General features: G+C 39.9%; 1 protein-coding gene across 1 annotated transcript in view; it reads left to right on the top strand.

Moving 5' to 3' along the window:
• PXDNL (peroxidasin like) overlaps positions 1-18,376 on the top strand; it is a 270,806-nt gene that overhangs the window by 89,770 nt on the left and 162,660 nt on the right. Inside the window, exon 2 of the mRNA XM_077808684.1 lies at positions 13,976-14,047. Within this exon, the coding sequence (XP_077664810.1) occupies positions 13,976-14,047 (72 nt within the window). The remainder of the gene's footprint in view (positions 1-13,975; positions 14,048-18,376) is intronic.

Genomic DNA, 18,376 nt, shown 5'->3' on the forward strand with positions numbered 1-18,376 from the left:
CCTGGCTCAGTCACTGTCCTGCTGGATAACCTCAGGCAAATCACGTCACCTCTCTTCTGTCTCAGTTTCCCCATCTGTAAAATGGGGCTAATGATACTTACCTCATCCATAAAGTATGTTGCAATGTACTGGTGAAAAGCACTATATAAGATCTAGGTGGTATTAGTGGGGCTAGGATTTCACCCCCGGTACTCCCAGAGGCAGAAGGAGTGAACGGGGACTCCATTTCCCAACGAGTACTCTGGCTATTCTTTTGCAGGGCTACAAAAGTGAAAGGGAAGGGAGGTCTTTGTTCTCATCTGCAACACACCTGCACAAGGTGTGGCCAGAGTTTGGTTCCAATGTCCCTTTATTTGTAAAATAGTTAATTTAAATTATCTTTAATTAGCTCCTTTTCCTGTAGTTTAAACATTAACCATTCAATTATTGTCATTTCCTTCCTTCATTTTACCATTATTTCCTTTGTATTACTGTTAACCACTGCATGGAGTCTGATTCCTACTGCTACAGAACTCCAGTTGTGGAATCCATCTTAATAGCATTCACTCAGCATTCCATGCGTCACTGATGAAATATATGACTCTACAAAGTGGTTTCTAGTATACAGTATGATCATTTCCTAATGGTCATTAGATCGACAGTGCTTGAGAGAGAGACTCAAATGCTAGTTTTAGCCTTATTAGATTTGATGTATTGCTTTTTACAAAATAAGTGCAGATTTCCACAATGTTGGAAGGTATAGTGTAATTGCTCTGTGATCTAATTATATAGTTATCAGAGATCTTTATAGAAAGGTATTACTTTAGTGGAATCATACAAGCAGCTCAAATTTCACTTAACGTAATCACTGTGAATTGGATAAAAATATTCTTTGTGCCAGCTACCAAATGTAACGAAGCAGCTAAACTTGTAAAAATAAAATGAAATAAAATAAAAATAAAAAAATAAAAAAAAATTAAGACTTTAATTCTCTTGTAACTGTTATCGGTCTAGCTATAGTACAGTAACTGCTGTACTTTTATTCTTTTTTGTAATGATAGCATTACTGAATATATTTTTATTGAAAACTTCAGATGAATTGCATTTAAGAAAAGTGACATAAAATAACTGCAAGATAGGTAATAAAATCGTTAACGCCTACTTTTGGTCCTTGTGGACTAATAAATCTGAACTTCAAAGCAATTTCCTTGGGTTCCAGGAATGAAACCTGATTGTGACTTCAGAAATAAAGACTAAGAATTTAAATTAAATTTAATTTAAAAATTTAAGAATTTTCTGTAGTATCTGGCTGATGAATCTTGCCCATATGCTCAGGGTTTAGCTGATCGCCATATTTGGGGTCGGGAAGGAATTTTCCTCCAGGGCAGATTGGAAGAGGCCCTGGAGTTTTTTCGCCTTCCTCTGTAGCATGAGGCACGGGTCACTTGCTGGAGGATTCTCTGCTCCTTGAAGTCTTTAAACTACGATTTGAGGACTTCAGTAGCACAGATATAGGTGTGAGGTTTTTTTGCAGGAGTGGTGGGTGAAATTCTGTGGCCTGCGTTGTGCAGGAGGTCAGACTTGATGATCATAATGGTCCCTTCTGACCTAAATATCTATGAATCTATGACAACTAATTCCTTATGCATGCAGGGACATGCCTCACAATGCCACATAATTTTAAAAAGCTTATACATGACAGGGGGAGTTCATTGATCTCACAGAGTGATCTTTAGAGTGGAGACACTTAATAACTAACTGTCTCCTATAAGATAAGATCCTTAAGATCAAAAATTGTCAGTTATCTTGTTTTGCAAAATGAAACTGTACATTGTTTGAGGAGGATTTATGTATCAGTTCTGTTCTTGTTAATTTAAGATGTACCCAATCCAAAGACCTAAGGGGTACAGTTCCAACACTGCTGTATTATTTCTTTTGAGTGGAATAGGAGTCACACAACAATCTTGCCATCCAAAATGTAGGGCCAGATACTCCATTCCTAAATCTGCTTAGCAGGGAATTCTCTTTGTGCAGGGAAACATCTGCTGGTTCAGGGGAACTCTCTGCTGCCTCCTGTTTCAGCTGCCTGTTTACCCTCTTTCCCCACCCCCAATTAGAGAGAGGAAACCTGGCAAGGTAGGCAGATCTTCCACTAATGTAAGGGCTGTGAGGGATCTCTTACAAGTGGTATAGGTTAAAGCTGTTTCCCTGAGGTAGAGCTGTGCAATTCAGAGCCTGGGAGCCACCACTAGCTGCTTGATGGTCCCCCCTCTCCCCAAACTTGGTCACAGTGGAGAATCAGTCTCTTAAAATGTATTTCAGTCTAGAGCTTCTTGAGAAAAATGTGAAAAATAAATTCTACAGTCTTTACAATTATAACCTGTTCCTCCGAAGTTCAGGATTTTAATTCTGGTGTTGTGTGTGTAACCTTTGCTAATTAAAAGCAATTGCCCTCATGAGCAGTGCAGCAAGAGACATGCACTGAAATATGTGTTCTATAGTTGAAGTTACAGAGGTCTAGGTTAAAGTAATTGTAATCCCTTTATCTTGAAATACATCAGTCTTATGGCAATATAACAAGCTCTCTCGTTAAGAAGAGGGGATTAAGAGGTCACCTTCCTGACTTGCATACAGTCCAGCTCTAGCCTCTGAGTTTTAGGCAAAGGAACAGCTCTTAATATCTTTAAACCAAATCACAGCACAATCCTTACTGCCTTAGAAGCTTCTCAGTTTCCTTCAGAGCACTCAGTCTATTGGGGTCTTGAATCCTCCATTCTCTCTCCTCTACACTCAAACCCTGGATACTTCACACACACACACACACTCTCTCTCTCTCTCTCTCTCTGTGGGAATTTCAGTGGGTGATTCCATTGTTCTCTTTCTAGTTCTCTTGGTGCATTTCTGTTGTATTCTTCTCCCCCCCCCCCCGCCCCGACCCTTGCATTGCACAGGAACATGTTCCCCAGTTCATTTGTATCTGATCTCTACAAATAGTGAGATACACCACTCAAACCATTTTAGGTTAGCATAACCATGTGCAACTGTTATAAAGTATGACAATCTTAAATTGTTGTCATTAGTTATATTTTTCAGTAAGTCACCACATTATTGCCCATTAGTGCCATCTTCAGACAATGAGTGGGCCTATTATGTATAGCTGCAATAAATGTATAATGTCTAACTTTCAGATGCTTTAAATATGTCAGCAATAGTGTTTGTAATTAGGATATTGAATAGCTCTGGTGTTGGTAACAGGGGAAGCTTTCTGTTTCTCAATCATTGTTTCAGATGTGTTCCTTGCCTGTAATGAGCACTCAGTAGCCTATTTTAAATAAGTTTGGAGGTGAAGGGGTTCACGTTCCACTTTTCAGTGGATGGATACCTGCATCTCAAACCCCACCTTTTTCATTAACATTGCTAACAGTGGGGAACTTTTTCCCTTGGTTCCCAGGTGGCTGATCACCATCTCTAACTATACTACTAGGTTGTCTAGGGAGATGAGCGAGAACACCACACCCTCTTTCTACAGTGTTGTCATTGTGTCAGGCTCTGAAGTGGAGAGAGGAGTCTGGATCGGCCATTCATCATCTTTTTAAAGCAGGGATGGGCAAGTTCATTTTGCCTAGTGTTGACCCTGCTGAACAACACTCATTTCTGGATAATGAGCCATCCCTTTCACCTGACACAGATAGAGGGTTTGGCCAATTAGGCAATGCTGAAGTGGCCATAATGACTTCAGAAAGGACTCACTTTTCTTGAGTGTTTTTTCAGTAAACGCAGTTGAGAGCCTTCCATTTGCAGACTGCTGCTTTCTGACCTTTTCCCCAGTTGCCCTTTCTCGGAAAATGTATTTCAAATGTCATCATGGAAGTGATTAAGATTTTGCATCTCTGATTTTTAAAAAAAAAAAAAAATGTTGATGATGCTACCAAACTATGGGAGCAGAAGAAATCACTGTTGCTCAGAAAGCAGTTGGTATTTTGATGAGAGCTGGACATTTGTGTATTCTTGTATCTACTAAATCAGGGCAGATGGGAAACATAGCAATAGAATAATGTTGAAAACTGCAGCTGATATAGCTGATTTCAATTCAGGCTCCTGTCTCTAAGTCCTGAGAGAGATTTCCTGGGAGATCCCTAGCAAATACATACCTGCAATGTAACCTAACCAGATGCCCTTGTTCCACAAAGATGCCCTTGAAAGAGATTGCATTTAATTATATAGAACAAGCCTCTTAGGAATAACTGTTTTATAGCCGGTGTAAATGTTCAGTGGTGTGTGCTCTGGGAATTCACTGCACTATTTCCATTAGCGGTAATAGCCTACTTCCTTCCACACCCTCTACTTAAGATATATCAGACTAAGAAAAGATCCATCTGTCCAGTACACTTTTCCAATACAGGAAAAAGTGGAACTTGTTATAATATTGTCCCAGAATAATTACTGCCACAACCATTCTATGAGGATAGATGTAGCAATGCGTGGTTCTATAATCCACAATTATGCATAACGCTAATGCTTTGCACTCCCAGGGGTATGTGCCAGGCTCCATGGAAGCAGCTCCAACAAAGATTCACTCGCAGGATCTGGCTCTTGTATAGCACCTTCAATCTGAGGATCTCAAAGGCCCCAGATCCCCAAAGGGATGTCACCTAAATCCCAGATTTAGGTGCTACTGGAATCCACAAAACCCGCACTTGGCAGATGCTTAACGCTCCATTTTTACATTGTAAAAAGTGCCTTACATGCCTAAAAGTCTGTCTCTGTGGGCATGCACCCTGCTGGCCTTTGGACAGGTAGGACATGCCTATGCCTCAGCACAATCCTCACACCAGGTGAACCTAGGCATTGCCCTGCCTGTCTTTCCTGCAGGGCACAATCGGCATAGGTGTTCTTGGAGCATGCTTCCAAACACATAGGAGAGGAGGAGGCCTCCCTTGTTACAGTTAGCCCAGGAGCTAGGAAACTCACTCAGGAGCTGGGAGTTCTCAGTTCAGTGCCCCCCTGTACCTGGTGAGAAGAGTTGAAGAAGGGTTCTCCTCTTTACGGGTGAGTGCTCTAACCACTGGACTGGGTATGGGCCTCCTTCAGCCTCTCCTGTTGAAGTTTTTCCACTTTGTATTAATTATGCATTGAGCCAGAGAAACTGAGAATGATTTTATAGTGCTGTGGTTAGGGCATCCCCTATTGGCTAGCATACACAGTTCCTAGTCTAATGTTCTGGATTTTGTGGATTTCATTTTCAGGTGACTGTCTCTCCCTATAGCAGTGGTTCTCAAACTATTGAACTGGTGACCCCTTTCACATAGCAAGCCTCTGACTGTGACCCCCCTTATAAATTAAAAACACTTTTTCATATATTTAACACCATTATAAATGTTGGAGGCAAAGAGGGGTGGAGGCTGACAGCTCGTGTCCCCCCCATGTAATAACCTCATGACCCCCTCAGGGGTCTTGACCCCCAGTATGAGAACCACTGCCCTATAGGGAGCCTAGGTGCTGAACTCAGGGTTTGTGGATTCCACTGGGTGGCTTGGCATTTCAAGACGTAACTCCCTTTGTGGATCTACGCTTTACAAAGGAGGGTGCTGTCATATGAAAGGGAAACTGTATTATAGGGAACTTCTGTGACATGCATTTATCATGTGCTACCAATATTTCAACAAGGCACTGCCATTGAAAAGTCTTGCTTGCTTACAAGTGCAAGACTGGGGAATCTATTCATTTTGTTTTCTCATTTAAAAAATGTTTTGTTTTTTCTTTCCTATTAACCACATCCAAAAAGGGAAGCAAATCCACTTGGCAATCAAATGTATGTTAAGCTGCATGAAGCCACAAGTTGCTGAAAATGATGATACTTTGTTCTGAAAATATATACAGAGTGTATTTCTGCTAGCATAGCATAGAGTTCAGCTTGGGTAAGGTGGAAGGGAGAGGAGTGTCTGGGAGAGTATCTTGCCTCAGCAAATTTTTGGGTGTGATGTGGCCTATTCTGACGGCAAACAGTTTTTCAGAAGAATGTTTATGACTTCCAGGGATAAGCAAGCTCTGCAAGAAACCATTTAGTAGTATCCAGAGGAGGAGTGGACTCCCTTAGGGGAATGAAGAATTTCCCACTCCTCCCTTCACTTCCGTGTCAGGAGCCCTCTCCAGCGTGTCACTAACTTTCTCAAGACTACACAGCAAGCCAGTGTCAGAGCTAGGAGTAATGAGGTCCTGCAAAATGTAAAACAAAATTTGCAAAATTGCAAATTCCCAGTCCCTTGTAAAGGCTTGGGTTAACTCAAAGTACCCCTTCCCTAGTTCTTCTCCTTGACCTTCAGGCTCTGCTGAAATCCATCTCATCTGGTCTAATATCTGTTGGGCCAACTGATGTCCCCAAAGCTTGCAAATGTTGGAGCTTTCCTGGGGTTAAAGATGTGAAATGATGCTTTTGGGAGAATGTGTGTGATGGGGACATCCCCAAATATGGCAGCCAGACAGAATCCAATTGAAATAGCACCAGACTTGGAACTCCCCATAATCACCTCAATTAGGAGCATAGTTGGGGAGTGGGAGTTGGGATCTGGGTCAGAAGGAGGTAGTTGGTCACTTGGGATTTGTGAAGAGGGAGTTTTGAGACTGGAGGACATTTTGGGAATATGTGAGATCAGGAGTTTTGAATTCAGGGGAAGAATAAGTGGAAAGGAGAAAAATTAGTTGAATTAGAGTGGGGGCAGAGATACAGAAATCTTAAAAATGAAGGTAAATTTGGTTAAGCATCCAGACTTTTTCAAACTTAACCGCTAAACTTTTTCAGTCATAAAAAAGTGGGTGGTCCTTGCAGAAGAAAGGTTTTCGTTTTAGGGCTTCATTCTTTCTCGCGGTGGAGATGGAACAATTAAAGACATAAATAAGGTGGTAGTCTAAACCTTTCCTGACAGTATTTCTTGTATATTGCACACTTCACAAGTCATGTCTTCCAGTGAGCAACCTGATGGCTGTCAAAATATATTTTTAATATTTATCCATGTTGCATTGGTATGTAATATATGCAAGATCAAAACTGTAATCAAAAGGGTCCCTGAGGCTGAATGATGTTAGCCCTACCATATATCATCTCTCAGTAGAGCTATAGGGGACAGATGTGATAGTTGAATCATGAAACATAATTGCAGAGAAGTGATGTTATGAAAAGAACAAAGGTTTCACAAAGGTTGTTGCCATAAAGCCCTAGATTAATTTTTAAATAATCCTATGCAAGTCATTTTGCAGCATTTAGAGTAACAAATGGTAGTGGTGAATAGACCGTTAACTCATGCTAATTGCTTTTGACAAACATAATTTTCTAACACCCAAACTAATCATATATGATGACTACCATGAGCAGAGCAGCAAGGTTACAATGCCCAGATGTTGAAAGGCTACCAACTTAACTGACAGCTTCATTATTCTTCCTCCCATGATCAAGTCTCTGTTCTTTCTATCTACCTCAGATGTAGAGTAATTGAATAATATGAGAACTATTGACTGGTTTAGAAGCGTTGTTTGTTTTTAAGGCTAAAATCCTCAGAGCAGTCTTCCAAGCATAGATCATAGATTAAGCCAGTCCTAAATCTCTTTAGAACTCTGCAAAAAAAAAAACAGTTTTCAGGGTTTCCGTGGCCTCGTTGTGGTACCTGTGTCACAGCAGTTAGCAGTATTTTGGGCTGTGCGCTGAATTGGAACTACAAATAAAATCTTTGTTCTTTCGTATTGTGTGACTAGAAATACAGAATGTATGAAATTTATTTGTTCAGAAACATAGCCTCCTTGTGTACTTGTTCAAGTCTTTATTTGGGTGATCCAATCTCTAGGATGACAGCCGGAGACTGTGGAGACTGGGGTTGAAATTTCTGCTCTGCTCACAGACTTCCTTTTGGATCTTGGGCATATCACATAGTTCCTCTGAACCTCAGTTCCTCATCTTTTAAAATGGAGATAACAGTACTCTAATGGTATTGTCAGGATAAATTCTCTGAATATTATTAAAAAAATGCACAAAATATTAAGAAAGTATTTAATACATATTTAGTTTAATTAATGGGATTTAGAGCTGCAAGCATGGAGAAGACAGCACCATATGACCAAACAGGTTTGTGGTCCACTGTTAAGTGCTCTGTGAACCATAAGAAGCTCACAGTCCATGGTTTGGGAATTCCTGTCTTATAGAACATAGTAATTACTTAAAGAGGTTAATTTATTTCATGCTAAATGCACTTCTGCTGCTCTTTAAATCGTTAACATTTATTTGAAAAATGGTAAATAACTTTTGTGAAAAGATTCAGATTTGTTCAGTTTTTGCCACGAGGTTGGGGATAGGGAATGAAAACTGAAATATTTTCAGCTTTCAGTTTTTTCTACGCTGGCACTTTTGTCGGCAAATCCTAAGTGATAGAACCCTGGTATTCTGTTGCTTGATAAATCAATGCGGGTCCTCCCCCACCCCATTCCCCCAATTTGTATCGGACCAGGATCAAACCCTTGGAGTAGAAGTTCCTTAGTTCCATCTGCAGTGCTGGCAGACCAGGTGCCAGCTTTTACCAAGGTCCCCAAGCCTCAACTGAAAACTGCTCAAAACACAGGTGGAATCATCGTGGCTCTCCTGTGTGTTAATATTGTCAAAATAGGTCTTAGAATTATAAGAATGTGTTTAGGGTTTAGATTCAGTTTGTGAATTGCTGAATGTGTTAATCTCACCTATAATATATATATATCCCTTTTTGGAAGATAATATTTGAGCAGTTGTATTGTAAGTCTCTGTGACTATGTAAATCACCAGACAAGAGAGAGACATTAACTAGTGTAAAGTGCCAATCTGCAACAGATGGTGTTATGTCCTGCACAAAGGGAAAGGTCCACCAACACTAGACAGATTATTGCGGGACAACACAGAGGACAAAAGACTCAGTTGTCCTGCTTCCCCCACCCCCTCCCAAGATGAATCATGCAAGTGAATTCCTCCCATCAGCTGAGATTGCAGTTCACAGTACATGGCAGGTGGGGAATAAAAACCCCAAGTGGAAGAAACTGACTGTCTCTGTCCTGCTTAGGCTCTTGGGGCAAGGTTTCTAGGCATAAGCAAGGGGTCCCCAGCTGCTCAGCCTGGGTTAGCCCTAACAGACATATAGGGCTTGCTTATTGCAGAAGTTTCTATTGATTTTTTAAATTTAAGATTGTAACTCATTTATTTGTGTGTGTGTTTACCCTGCTTTAACCTTTTCAATATCTCATTTCCTTTTCCTATTTAATAAATCATCAGATAATTTATTAGAGGATTGGCTACAAAAATAGTCTTTTGTATGAGATCTAAGGTGCAATTGACTAGGATATGTGACTGGTCCTTTTGGACTGAGACTAACCTGACTATTGCTGTGATTTTTGGTGTAAGGCACCATCTGTCGCAAAAGGAATGCTCACCTGAGTGGTGAGACAGATTGGAGTACCCAAGTGGACTGTCTGTGACTCCATGTTATGGCTATTACAGTGCCTGAGGAGTTTACAGTTGATAACTGGTTGATGAAATCAGGATATAGAACTCTCAACCAATTTGGGGTTTGTGTCCTGCTTCTTACCAGTCAGCCTTGAGGCTGGTAATCACGCTCCTCAGGCACTTCAGGCAGCTTGACACCATTCTCGCTTTATTTTATCAAACTCTGACAGTGGACTTGATGATAACCCTTAGCAATTTAGATCTGTAAATCTCAATGTACTTTACAATGTGATGTGAAGTATTATTATCCCCACTCAGCATATGAGAGAACTAAAGCACAGAGAGGTTGTGATTTAACCAAGGTCACATCAAGTCAATGTCAGAGCCGCAGAAAGCTCAGCCTCCTGATTTCCAGTCCAGTGCTACATTCATTGGATCACACTGCCTCACCTGCACCCCGGCAAACCCATGAAACCATGGTTTATGGTAGAGATGATGACTCTGAAGTCTCAGAGAGTAGGAAATCATTACAGTAGTGAAAGGATAAGATTTGAACCAAACACTGAAAGAAACAAAGCATAATGCTGGTGGTCTGAGTTGGCATGGGGAGGATCTGAATTTCAGTGCCAATTTCACTCTCAACTTCCTTCTATTAGGAAGGCCTGGGAATATTTCAGAGAGACAGAGCTCAGTTCTTACTAGGGGGTCCTCACACTGCTCTGACAGCACCTCTTTCTCAGAGGCAGCTGTCTTGTCTGAAGGAGGGAGGCTCAGATTTGTTGCATAAACAGGTCTTTATTTGGCTAACATATAGCCTTCCTATGGCTAAAATGACAGAGGTTTTACATGATATTTTGATGTAAGAGGCTGATAGAGGGATAAAATGGAGAATGCTCTGAGAGTGAGAAGTGCAAAGAAATCTTATGTCTCTTTCCAGCTTCTAAGTAAAAAAGATCGTTGTATAAACAATACAGATTTCTTAAATCATTCTTGTCTCCTGAAACCGACAAATTGAGGACTTCACTGAGAATGGAAAATGAAGCTGTCCTTCGAGTCGGAGAGATTTATTTTACCAAACATGTTTCAGATTAAGTATTTACTGAATTTGTACAAGACACCACTTCCCCATATGCAAAGCTGATGTGTTTCTTCATGGATCATGGCAAAAGAATGATTTAATATGAAATGAATATGGAGATTCCTTGCTAAAATCTCATTGCCTCTCCCAGCTGGCAGAGAGGTGGCTGTGCATTTTCCTTTGCTTGAGAGATAGTGGGAGGAAGAAATAGCAACCTTGGTGGGCAGCCTAAGGGGTGAAGTTGACATCTTGAAAGGGATTATCCATTAGTCTTCCTTAGCCAGAGGTTGAGGGATGAGAGGCAGGAGTGTCCTTTGTGAGAGAAGAGTGCACATTTGTGGAATAAGTAGTCTTTTATTTGACCGACTTCATAAAATGTCATGTATTTGAAAGGATGAATACTCTGCAGTGACATATCCTGGAAATGGCTGGCTATTGCAAACTAAAGAAAGTAGAAAGCTTTCAGCTGAAATATTTTTTATCTAGAATCTTGTATCCATGAAAGGTTTAATTTTCCTTTTTAGATTAGCAGTGAAATGAATTTTCCTTTTTAGATTAGCATTTTGCAATGAAAACTAGAGCTAATGTAACAAGGCACAGATTTAGAATGTTATAATTATATGTACATTTTTATGGGTTTTCCAGCAACCAGCTACCTGTGGCAAATAAACATGAAGCAATCATCTAAACATTTCACTTACGCAAAAAGTATATTTGCATGAGCTTCATAAACTCTGACAAATACAAAGATGCTAACTACAAATGTTGAGAAACAGTGTAAGCTACTGTCTTTTTTACAGAAGGGCGCTCACTCTGCCAACTGATTAGGACCAACCAGATCTGTCACAAGACTGTAGATGTTCGCTATTCCATTAGCAGTTGGATAATGGGAAGATCTTTCGAATGACTACATTTTTGTATATGTAGAACAAATAGAAGGGAAATTGGTATCACTTTTCTTTGCCTTTTAATAAATAAGTTGGAATTCTCTTCCAGGGTGTATTATATCCTAGAAAGGAAAGTCAGACATTGGTTGATGTGAGGAAAATGAACATGTACAATTGTTAGATGGTGTTAGCTAATTATTAACATTCCCTGAGAGACAGGTATAGTGTATGAATAAATGCAAGGCAATTCAAAACAGTATAAACTACAGGCTTAGGGAAGTACTTGAGTTTCTAATACAATAAGCATACTGGCTGCAAAAATCTAGATTTTTAAATGCACTCAGGTTATGGCACAATCTAACACAAGCCAAAATATTCAAAGTTAAGTCTACTGTCATAATGATACTCCTTGGCGTTAGGGAATAAAAGAGGCATGATTTAGTGGCCTTACTTCTTCCCTAAGAGGCACTGATGAAGCATCAGAGGGGGAAAATTTTGTCCATAATTCTCGATGTACAAATATACATTTAATCCATTAAGGGGTGTTTACTTTGTTTTTCTAGTGTATGATTTAGGTGCAATTGTGTCACTAAAATAGCAACAGCCCCAATTGTATCTCACTGTAACAAGTTAGTAGTGATTGTTTTGGGAAGAGTTGTTGGAACATGGAGAAGACGATGCACTGTCTGGGAACCAGAAGGTAGCCTTATCTATATTTCCATGCTGTAGGTGGTTATTGAGCCATTGTATTGTACAGCAAAAGAGAGAAAACAGTCTTGTAGCTTTTAACCAAATGTTTATGTGCATCAAAGGCAATTTTTTTAAATTTATCGATAAGTGAATCTTGGCATTCTGAGTTTCATTAAATGCAGTAAGTAGAGAAAAGACAAGCTGAAAGTTTGGATTGATAACTGGAATTACTCACAAAGGAAACCTCCTCTTTGAAACACACTCCAATCCAAAGTACACCTAGATTTCTGATCACAAGTTGAAATGAAATGTCATATAATTATTGCATGTTTTGTTACTTTTTTGCATATTCCCAACCTTAAAAAGTGGTGTGTTTGTGGACAGTAAATGGGAGTACTCATGAAAATATTAAGATGGCTAAAATGATTATTAAAATATATAGGACTTTTTCAACATTTATCCAGGAGAATTTACAGTATCTGTAGTTTAACAGGGGGTTGAGGAAAAACCCTAGCATTTGTAATGTTGCATATTTTCTTGCCTCCAGGAAAAGATTTGCTGTGCCCAGTCATTGAGAACTGGACCATATTTAGGGCTTGTCAAGGAGTTGGCTGACTAGACTCTCTTGAGACTTAACAACCTGCATGGTAGCAGCCAAGTAAAGAGGTCTCCCCTATGAAAAATATAAAGAATGAACACTAGGAAAACGAGAGACCCAGACATAACCTCTCCTCTTATGAGGGGAGAACTCCCTTATGGAGCTATTCAATTTCTGTTTTCATGCTCAGTCTGGGCGTTTTTTCTAATCCTCTAGGCTGCTCATACATCAAGTTGATATTCGGAGTAGGAAGAAGTAAGTATGTGAGGTGATTAGTGTTAAGGAAAAAGTATGGGGATGACTTTTTGGGGAGCAGTATAAACCAAACATTTTAGAATCTAGGTAAATTAAATTTATCCATCCATTTGCAATTCCCTTTAATCACTTTGGCATTTGAACTTTGTATTTTTATTGTAAACCAGTAATCTCCTTTACAAATTAATGCAAAATATTCTCCTTCAAACTAAATTGGAGTTAAAATGAGACACCTTGGAGCTTATTCAAAACCACAGACATTTCTTGTAACCAGAAGCGGCTGTTTCTGCAGGTTTTCTAGTAATTTCAGTCTAATAATAACTAGTATGGAACCATGAGTCTTCTGCTGAACTGAGTTGATGGGTAACCATAATGAATGGTGCTCTCTCGAAAGAAAATCTAATAGAGTTTGCCAACAGATACATGCAACTTCCTGTTTTCAGCTCTTTATTTTGCGTGTGTGTGTAGTTTGAACCGCAGTTGCCAGTATACATACAGTATAAGTATTCCATGGTTTCTTTTGTAATCTCTATGAAACTGGCACAGAAGCTATGATGAATTCATTTGCTGTGTTAAACAGCAGGTGGCCCATGCGATGGCCTGAACCGATAGGCATATGGAGAGGTTGAGTGATGTTGTCCTTAACTTCTCCTGGTAAGGATTGCCTAGCTTCAGCTGAATTATTTCTGAACAGTGTAATATTAAATGGATTTACGTTTGCAAATGGTACCATGACAGTAGCTCGGCCCTCCATTTAAGTTACTGTAAAGGGGCAGGGTCTTCACCCGTAGAAAGCTGGTATGGAGGCAGTGATCTGAAAGGCCACTATGTATGTGGGCATGGGATTACTGTCAGCTGCCATTGCTTCTCCCTTTGTTCTCCATTTACTGGAACTCTGTCACATGCATAAGAAAAGGGTGTGGAGATGCATTAGTTTCATGTATTAAAATGACCCCCCCACACACACCAAACACTTAGCAGTGACAAGAAGGAAGTCAGAATGATTAATTTAAATTTCCTGTTCTTTCTTTTTCCAGGGATTTGCGGTTTAACAGAATACGAGAAATCCCAGCAGGCACGTTTAAGAAATTGAAGCATCTGAACACCCTGTAAGTCTCTGCGATTTGCCACTGGCATTCTGTCTGTGGACTACACAGTAATCAGCATTTTTATTCACATGCTGCAGATCTAGGGTTGAACTGGGTCACATTTCTTGTTGCAGATATTATTCCGTTTGTGAATTATTTGCGAATCAATCCTGCTGTCTGCAAATATATTATTTGTTGTTTGTAGGTATTTAGAAAGTAGATTGGACAAATCTTTTTCATCATATGGGAAGCATCAACTTTTCATGCTTCTTTTTTCATGGTGTTTGACGGGTTATTTAAATCACACTATTATTGCTGAGGTTATATGTGAGGACATGCCCAGTGTGGTATAGATAGAAATACAGTCATCACCACAATGAATTTCCAGTCTAAACAGGATGTTGCTTCTGTACCCTTAGTAGATGACTGAAACTTGCTAGGCAACAGGGTAATGAAAGACTAATAGCCTATGTCAAGGTTCCTCCCCCACTCTGAACTCTAGGGTACAGATGTGGGGACTTGCACGAAAACCTCCTAAGCTTACTTTCACCAGCTTAGGTTAAAACTTCCCCAAGGTACAAATTAATTTTATCCTTTGTCCTTGGAATATCCACTGCCACCACCAAACTCTAACTGGGTTTACTGGGAAACGTAATTTGGACACGTCTTTCCCCCCAAAATCCTCCCAACCCTTGCACCCCACTTCCTGGGAAAGGTTTGGTAAAAATCCTCACCAATTTGCATAGGTGACCACAGACCCAAACCCTTGGATCTGAGAACAATGAAAAAACATTCAGTTTTCTTACAAGAATACTTTTAATAGAAATAGAAATAAATAGAAGTAAGGGAATCACCTCTGTAAAATCAGGATGGTAGATACCTTACAGGGTAATTAGATTCAAAACATAGAGAATCCCTCTAGGCAAAACCTTAAGTTACAAAAAAGACACACAGACAGAAATAGTCATTCTATTCAGCACAGTTCTTTTCCCAGCCATTTAAAGAAATCATAATCTAACACATACCTAGCTAGATTACTTACTAAAAGTTCTAAGACTCCATTACTGTTCTATCCCTGGCAAAAGCAGCATACCGACAGACAGAGACCCTTTGTTTTTCTCCCTCCTCCCAGCTTTTGAAAGTATCTTGTCTCCTCATTGGTCATTTTGGTCAGGTGCCAGCGAGGTTACCTTTAGCTTCTTAACCCTTTACAGGTGAGATGATTTTTTCCTCTGGCTAGGAGGGATTTTAAAGGGGTTTACCTTTCCCTTTATATTTATGACAGCCTATAATGAATAGCATGCTTCTGGTACAGATTTTCAGATGAATACTCCCATTGTTCTAAAGTCTGGGAAACTTTTGGATTCACATACATTTTCCAAAATAACTGGCATTCCGTCTGAATACGCACAAATAATTTTACACCGTAAACACCAGCAAAGTGAAGATGACTGCTTTTATTTTTGATTCTGTGTTTTTGTTGTTCAGCATACAGAGACAAATCTTGCTCCATCCTCTGTAGCTCTTTTGTAGTGGATTTGGGATCCAGTTCACAAGAAATTTAGACATATGCCAAACTTTGAGCATGCAATTATTCCCATTGGTTTCAATGTCTGTGACTACTCAGATGCTTAAAGTTAGACACACATGCTGAATCAAGGACATGATGCTCTTGTATTTTGTGGAGAGAAATGGCTATAGGTTACGCACAAGGTTCTTTTGAAGACAGAGTGTAAGAAATAATTGTTCTCAGGAGGAAAATTTTAAATTGTAGTTGCCAAAGTACACAGGAATCTTACTTCAGAAAATTAATTTAAATTGACTTGGATTTGAGTCCCATCATATGGATTGAGAACTGGTGGGAAGACCATAAACAAAGGGTAATGAAGTTAAAAGGCAATGTACTGAGGTGAAGAGAAGTGACCCCTGAGTTCTGCAGGGACTGGTGTTAAACCCAGTCTTTCTCTCTTTCTCTCTCTTTTTTTTTAACATCTCTATTAATGATCTGGGAAGAGGGGTGTGTGTGGTATGTTGGGGGTGGAGGGGAGGCGGTCAAGCATAGATTATTCTAAATTGGGAAAGCAGAAAATGCATTGAAATTTAGGCTGGAAAGTACAAGAGAACATAGCTAGAGAAAGTAAGCTGAAGCCCAGAGTTTTGGTGGAATGGGACTACTTGCAAATCAGTAACACAGGAAAGTAGCTAAGGTTGATAGTGGACACAAAGTGAGATGTAAAAGTGAAATAAGATATGGAAAAAGGGGCTAAATAAGTAATGTCTGGGATTAGAGATATAGAGAAATAACACACCATCAAGTTGATGATAGTAGCTCTATACACTGCAATGGGGAAACTCCTAGAATGCTGGGCTCTTGTAACAGGGCAGTCTGCCCATTTAAGGGTCAGGGACCTGGGGCCAGCCAGTCAGCCCTGTTCATTAGCCCGACACAGCTGAGAAATAGATAGGTGTTCCCTCCAAAGGGACAGGCTGTCAGCAAGGAGAGGGGAATGGGAAGAAGAAAGGTCCCTAGAAGGGGCTGCCAGAATCTCCCGTGAGAGGGAAGCTTCTGGGAAAAAGGACCTCCTGGAAGGCAGTTCAAAGAGCAGGGAAGGACTCTGCAAGGCCTGGGAATTAGGGGCACAGAGCATGCAGAAGGGGCCCAAGGAGGGGGTAGAATTTAGACTTTTGTGTGTGTTTAGTAAAAGACCTGGTGTGGAAATTGAAGGTTGACACAGAGGAGCCGTGGTGATGGCAGCGGTGGAAGATCCTCTGTTTGATTCTAGTCCATTTGATGTTGTCTGGTTTGGACTTTCAGTACTTTATCTTAGGACTTGCAAAAAATGAGCCCTACAAGGGTGTTATGGAAACAAGGAGTTTGTTTTGAAGTGTCTGTTCAAGAACCTAAGGAGGGTGGGAAAGGAGGCAGAGAGCTGCAATGCTAGATCTGGCCACAAGTGTGAGTTCCAGGCAGTGAATTTTGTGTAAGAGAACTGTCTTAAAGATGACAAATTAGGAATTCCGCTACAAAAGCGATGAAGTATCTGGACAAATTGACTCATGAAGAAAGGTTCAAACTGTTGCATGCATATAACTTGGCCAAATGATTACAGTGGGCCCAAACTTGCAGTCACTGCGCATATTTAGTTCCCACTAAGCATTTCCTATAGTAGCAAAAAGAAAAGGAGTACTTGTGGCACCTTAGAGACTAACCAATTTATTTGAGCATGAGCTTTTGTGAGCTATCGCTCACTTCATCGGATGCATACTGTGGAAACTGCAGAAGACATTATATACACAGAGATCATAAAACAATACCTCCTCCCACCCCACTCTCCTCCTGGTACCAGGAGAATACAGACTAACACGGCTGTTACTCTGAAACCGTTCATATACTAGGTATTCTTTGCCTTTACTTTTATATATTTTCTTTATGTGACTATTTGGTATCTACAAACTATCTTTTCCTTCACTGCCTTACTGTAGGCATGTTTTTTTCTATTTGTAGTCTCAAAAAATTTATAAGAAAATATTTTAAAAAATCCTGTTGGTTTTCATGTAAATTAAGAGCAAGTTTCTTTTTAAGCATTAGTCCCAAAGAGGGATTAGTGAAACCCTAAAATACCTCATTTTTGGTTTTTTTTTTAGGGTATAACACCAAGACTCCCACATGGAGACCATCTACCTGGGCGCAAGGCTCTAGACTGGAATATTGTATTTAAAGATTGGGGTCTAAATTAAGACAAGTTACAGGTGAAGGGGGGAAAGGAAACAGAAGGCTCTGATCTTTCATTGGGATCCACTAATGTGGGATCAGGGCACAAGATAATTTTTGAAAGAAAATTTATCTGACTCTATGCCTAATTCCCACATTGTTTTGCTAACCACTGTATTTCACATGGCTCAAAATTGGATAGATTCAAACAAATGTTCCTGAAATTATGTGAATGTGGCTCAAGTTTGAAACTTTTGTTTTGTTTAAGTGTACGCAGCTCAACTGACTTCATTCTGCTGCCTTATATTTTGCTTGCAGTGTCAACTGGATAAGGCATTCTTCACTTCCTGTCCTAAATGGTTGGGTAGAGTGTTGTGGAATTTTAGACAGTTGGTGCATTCTATCCTGGCATTGACTGCATTTCAGTGGTGGTGGAGTATGTATTCCATTACATCAAATTTGTAAATAGTTTTGGGTTCTGTTGTGATGAGATGAGCTATCTGAATGCAAGCTAGTATTATGTTTTCAAAATCCATGCAACTGAAAAGATCAATCTTCCAGAAAAATGTCAGAAGATATAGTCAGTATATCATTTCTGGAGGTTGACAGTGGGGAGGGTATAGAAAATAAACTTAGTG

Source organism: Eretmochelys imbricata, chromosome 2 (genome assembly GCF_965152235.1).
Source record: "Eretmochelys imbricata isolate rEreImb1 chromosome 2, rEreImb1.hap1, whole genome shotgun sequence".
NCBI lineage: Eukaryota > Metazoa > Chordata > Testudines > Cheloniidae > Eretmochelys > Eretmochelys imbricata.